The sequence below is a fragment of the Bos indicus x Bos taurus genome, chromosome 11, assembly GCF_003369695.1.
Source record: "Bos indicus x Bos taurus breed Angus x Brahman F1 hybrid chromosome 11, Bos_hybrid_MaternalHap_v2.0, whole genome shotgun sequence".
In the NCBI taxonomy this organism is placed as follows: domain Eukaryota; kingdom Metazoa; phylum Chordata; class Mammalia; order Artiodactyla; family Bovidae; genus Bos; species Bos indicus x Bos taurus.
In genome coordinates this window covers 74,224,279-74,229,571 of record NC_040086.1, presented here as the reverse complement: position 1 = coordinate 74,229,571, position 5,293 = coordinate 74,224,279, and the positions used below count along the sequence as shown (strand labels likewise).

Below are 5,293 nucleotides of genomic sequence, written 5' to 3'. Positions count from 1 at the left end.
ATTTCTATCAGAAAAGGTTTCTCATTTTTCAAGTAATCATGTTATTTCATGTCCTTATGAAAACTGTCTTGTTTCTGTATTTTAAGAAACGAGGATAAGATGAGAAGTCTTTCTCTCCTGGATGAATTATGATACAAAGATTTTCACTATTTCTCAATGATACTTTTTGATTTATTCTCATGGGACTCTTCTTCACATATGATGTATTTTTTACAATACAGGATGGAAGAGCTCATTACATTTAAAAATAATTGAGAATTTTCCTTTGGTACCTTGCAGTTCTTACACTCCAAGCCAAGTATTACAGTAGGACTGGGGCTGGATGAGAGTAGGCTTTTCTTTTGCATACTGGGAGAACTGGCATTACTGCTCAATCACAACAGGTAAATTTTAGGAAAGTACATATGGAAGTTGGGGACCTGGGGAAAAAAATGAATCCCTTGAGTACATTCATGCCTGTATGTACCATTTCAAGTCTTTGTGAATTATCAAGACAAAAATTTTCCTTGTTCGGAGACCCCTGTTTCAGAACATCACCTGCTCCCTAGGCACCTCCACAGGGAGCTGCCATCAAAGGGTCCCTTTTGTGGGTCTGAGTAGCTGAGCCTGACCGGAACTTTGTGGTAAGAATTGTGGAAGCACCTAGAGCATGCTACATAGGAGGACTCTAGACAGTGAGGCATTCGCCTTGATGAAGTCTATGAAAAAGGCTTCCATTTGACACTCAGCAGTCCAGTGTGTGTGTGTCTGGGAAATGTGAGCAGCCAAGAGGCTTCATGATAGCTTCAGTACTTTAGAGATCACTGTGATCCAAGATCAGACCTGCCTTTCAGGCTCAAAACCTCAGTTTGTCAGCATGTGGAGAATAGGTGCACAGTCCACATAAGTTATAAAACTCAGATGTCAGTGTTCTAATTTAAAAGGAGAAATCATTGGCATGAGGTCTGACCCCAAAATCTCTAGATAGAGCTACATGGAAAGCCAAATGGTGAGCAAAGATTCTGGACAAGATGGGATGATTGAGATGAACTGAATGTTTAATACTTAATCTGGCTAAGATAGCAAGATATATCCATCTTTTTACCTGGTACAACTTTGCCATTAAGACCAGAAGTGATATAATAAATATTTTTAGCCTTTGTCCCTGGTCCCCCAACTGCTGATCTCTGGAGAGGGGAGAGGGACTGGAGATTTAAGTTCAGTCATTCTTGCATTCTTGGCATATCCAACAATATTTGTGGGAATACAAGAGACTCATAGAGGAGTTTTCCAACAGATATGCTCTGTGAAACTATCAGTGCCTCACATTCATGCCAATGAACAACACTAAAGAAAAAAGATAAAGTGGATTAAATAATTCCAATTTAAAAAGAAGGCCTCTTGAAATAAGAAAAATTGCTTCCTTAATTCATTCTTCCTTTTCAGTATCTTCTGCCTAGTGTTTTAAAACCACAAAATAAGGCATTTATTTCTTTAGGATCTATAATTTTCTTCTAAAATCATAAAAGCCATCTTTCATAGTCCTCTGATGACTTAATTCCCTTTTCTTCTTAGATAGTCTCCTGAAAGAAAACAGAATATGGTTACTATTTGAATATTATTTACTGATGAACAGTAAATAATAACAACATGATTCATTCACGATAATAACACTATGATTCATTCATTTATTCCATAAAAATTCATGAGTGACTACCATATACTAGGCACTGTGTTAAGTACTTGGAGATACAAGGATGACTGGATAGTTAAGACCCAGTCCCTGACTTCAAGGAGTTCATTGTCTGTTTGGGGAGACCATGTCTATTGTCTATTATATGTTCTTAGAATCTTCCATAATAAAAATTATATTTCCCAAAATTTCTATAATTATGCACAATTTTTGATAGAGAAAAATACAAGTAACAAAAAATACAATTAAAACTCTCATAGATATAATTTCTCTCATAGCTGTAATTTCCCAGTTCTACATTAGATCTTTATTCGAAAACACAGGCATGGAAAGGAAATCCACTAGACACCAAGAAGCCAGCTGCCTGGCTCACAGTGATTTCTTTTTCTGTAGAAGGCCCTTTTATAGAGAATGGCCCCCAGCAGCTACATCTCTTGCATTTTTTTTACCTTGCCCTTCCCACCTCCTATCCCCAGCTGACTGATATAAGGGTAAACAATATGATCTAAGACTTGTCAGATCAGGGTTCTATAAGAAATTAAGAGGATGCAAGGCTTGACCATGACACCATGAGGAAAGGAGGCAGTTTGCAATGGGATGTAACAAAGCCGATGCTCTTAGGAGGAAAGACTAAAGAAGGATTCAGTATTCCAGTCCCTGGAGCCCATTTTTCCTGTGACTCAGCTGGTTTGACTGCATTACTTGCAGTCAGAAGACTTTACTACCACAGCAAAGAAAGACAGGCATTGGGAACAAACTTACCCAACTTCTCTGTGGCTTCCACACAGACACTAGGATACATGCCTTCAGAGTAAGTTGCCACCAGAAGATACAGATGGGTCTTCACAACAATCACACCAGTGTTTTCCTGGATAAAAATAAAACAATGCTCTTCTCTTGGTTTTAACAACAGGACTAGCAGTTACCCTCCAGCCACACTTTTCACCATTTCCTGACTTTCATATTCACGTTTGTTTTTGGATAATCTTACTTTTTTCACTAATTTAGTTGTTTCCTTAAAAAGTTTCAGACTATTGTAATAACAGCATGTGTATTCTGAGAAAGCTCCCAAATTGACTGTAGTATTTCCCTGTCCTGTGAGAACAACAGATGTCATGGAAAGGAAATATGTTTTGGAATTAGATCACTCTGGGCTTGAATCCCAGCACCTCCATTTGCTGCTGTGACTGTGGAAGAGTTACTGAACCTTCTTAAGCCTCAGTTTCCTCATCTGTAAATGAGGTTACTTAGTGTATAATGTGGGTGAAGTGTGCCTAAGCCATAATACAGGGCAACCAGAAATACGACTATCATCCCCTTAATTGTTATAGGCAACAGCGAACCAACAGTTGTTTTAAGCACAAGAGTAATACCACTTTTTTAAAAGAAGGATAATATTGAGTATGAGAGATGAGTTACAGTGGAGAGAGATAGTTCAGGCAAGATGCAGTTGGTAAAATCCGGAATGAATGTTTCCCAAAACCAGGCTCTGTTAGCCTTCATGGCACTAGACTGCTGGCTATCTCAAATACTGCCACTGCGGTAACACGCTTAGTCTGTTTTAAAGATAGGATCAGGAGAGGCATAGAAAACGGAGTCAAACTCAAAAGTTTTTACCAGTTGTCTTCACATCTTGAACACTCACATTCTTGGCATAAAGAGAATAGTCATCTGCCCGGACACATTTGTAGTCCTTCTCCTTGAAATACAGTCCTTCTCTTCTGGTTTTCAAAGGGTTCTTGGCAAACCCATTTACAAGTGTTCGGACATCACTGGGCATTACCTGCAGAGGTTAAACAGACTAGAAATCAGCAAGCGATGGGGAACTGGCCAAATTTGACCCACTACCAGTTTTCTTACACAGGCCTGTGAGCTAACGATGGTTTTTACATTTTTAAAAAGTTGAAAAAAAAATTTTGCAATATGTAAAAATACATAAAATTCAGATTTCAGTATTCATAGTTTTATTGGAATGTTATCACTCCCTTTCCTTTATGTATTATCTATGGCCTTTTTCGGAGAAGGCAATGGCACCCTACTCCAGTACTCTTGCCTGGAAAATCCCATGGACAGAGGAGCCTAGTAGGCTGCAGTCCATGGGGTCGCTAAGATTCGGACACTACTGAGCAACTTCACTTTCACTTTTCACTTTAATGCATTGGATGAAAGAATGGCAACCCACTCCAGTGTTCTTGCCTGGAGAATCCCAGGGACGGGGGAGCCTGGTGGGCTGCCGTCTATGGGGTCGCACAGAGTCGGACACGACTGAAGCAGCTTAGCAGTAGCAGCAGCAGCATGGCCTTTTTACAGAAAAAGACTTAAACTCTTACGCCAAACTTGTTTTTTTCTTACACTAAATCCTGGTGATGCTACACATAGGCTCCGCTCCTGGAGTTTGATGAGGGCTGCACTGTCCACATGCTTTGTTCCCAGGAGTGTATCTAACAGTAAGTTCTGCAAATGGCTCATGCTCCCTCAGTTCTGAAAAAAAGGGAACTGCAGTTGAAATCATCTGCTCTAGCTAGCTTTTAAAAGTCTTTTAAAAGATGTCCCCAAGACATTGAGAACAGCCTTAATATCAACAGCTTTAACTGAAAAGATGCAGAGTGAAAATGGTCCACCATCCGGTGCCCACCAGTACTAAGAAGAGGAAAACAGAATCACAGAAAATCAGTTCACACAGAGGGTTTTGAATTTGGAAATTCACAGCTCATAATTTTTTTCTATGTCAACGGTTTGTATCAGAATCACCTAGGATTAAAACAAGAAACCTGACTAAATGGAGAACTACTGAAGTAAACAAGAGTAAATGAGATATGGCAGTCGTTGAGTCTTCACGTTCCTTTCCCTCTGACTAGCATCAGCACCAACTATGGACACTGATCAATACCTCAGGGGCTAAAAACACCTGGTGGCTCAGACGTAAAGAATCCACCTGCAATGCGGGAGACCTGGGTTCGATCCCTGGGTTGAGAAGATCCCCTGGTGGAGGGTATGGCAACCCACTCCCGTATTCTTGCCTGGAGAATCCCCATGGACAGAGGAGCCTGGCGGGCTACAGTCCCCGGGGTCGCGAAGAGTCGGACACGACTGCGCGACCAAGCACAGCACACAGAAACACCTTATGGAACCTAGAGCGACATTTTTCCTACAAGTTTCCAAGTCTTCTTGGACGGTGCTCATAGGGGGCGAGTTCCACAAACACTCGTCCTTCCAAGAGATCCTAAGCGCAGGCGTCCCTAGTCCGCCACTCCCATCGTGGTGATTTGGCCCTCGACAGTTCCCTGGAGCGGAGTTACTGAGAGAGCGGGGGGTGGTTTAAATCCGGTCTGGTTGTCTGAAGGGGAGACACACAGGAGGCACTGAGGGCTTGGGGAAGAGCGGCGCGGGCAGACCCACCGAAGTCAGCAGCCTCTCGGAAAAGGAGCCCAACGCTCCACCAAGGCCTGGCTTGAGGCGCAGGCGGCCGTCAACGGACGCAGGGGAAGGCGGGGCGAGAGGGCGACTAGCCCAGCTACTGGCTGTGGCAGCTGCCCATCACCGAGAAGCGCTCTAGCTTCGCCCGCAAACCAGGATCTACCCGCGGGCGCGGGCGCTACTGCTTTCCAGGTTCCCTCTCAG

At 42.4% G+C, this 5,293-nt stretch overlaps 1 protein-coding gene across 1 annotated transcript; it reads right to left on the bottom strand.

Moving 5' to 3' along the window:
• Positions 1-1,011: 1,011 nt before the first annotated feature.
• On the bottom strand, positions 1,012-4,633 carry PFN4 (profilin family member 4). The gene is made up of 4 exons (XM_027555959.1): positions 4,025-4,633; positions 3,318-3,455; positions 2,435-2,540; positions 1,012-1,562 (listed from the first exon to the last, which is right to left on the bottom strand). The coding sequence occupies exons 1-4, from the start codon at positions 4,139-4,141 to the stop codon at positions 1,534-1,536; spliced, it is 390 nt and encodes a 129-aa protein (XP_027411760.1). The 5' UTR covers positions 4,142-4,633; the 3' UTR covers positions 1,012-1,533.
• Positions 4,634-5,293: the final 660 nt, after the last annotated feature.

Bases quoted from the DNA above. Each gene is read 5' to 3' on its own strand.
- PFN4 (XM_027555959.1), bottom strand. From the start codon at position 4,141: ATGAGCCATTTGCAGAACTTACTGTTAGATACACTCCTGGGAACAAAG. The intron at 3,456-4,024 runs GTAAGAAAAAAA...TAACCTCTGCAG, and splicing joins TAGCATCACCAGGATTTAGT to GTAATGCCCAGTGATGTCCG. The intron at 2,541-3,317 runs GTGAGTGTTCAA...ATTTTTATCCAG, and splicing joins ATTCTCTTTATGCCAAGAAT to GAAAACACTGGTGTGATTGT.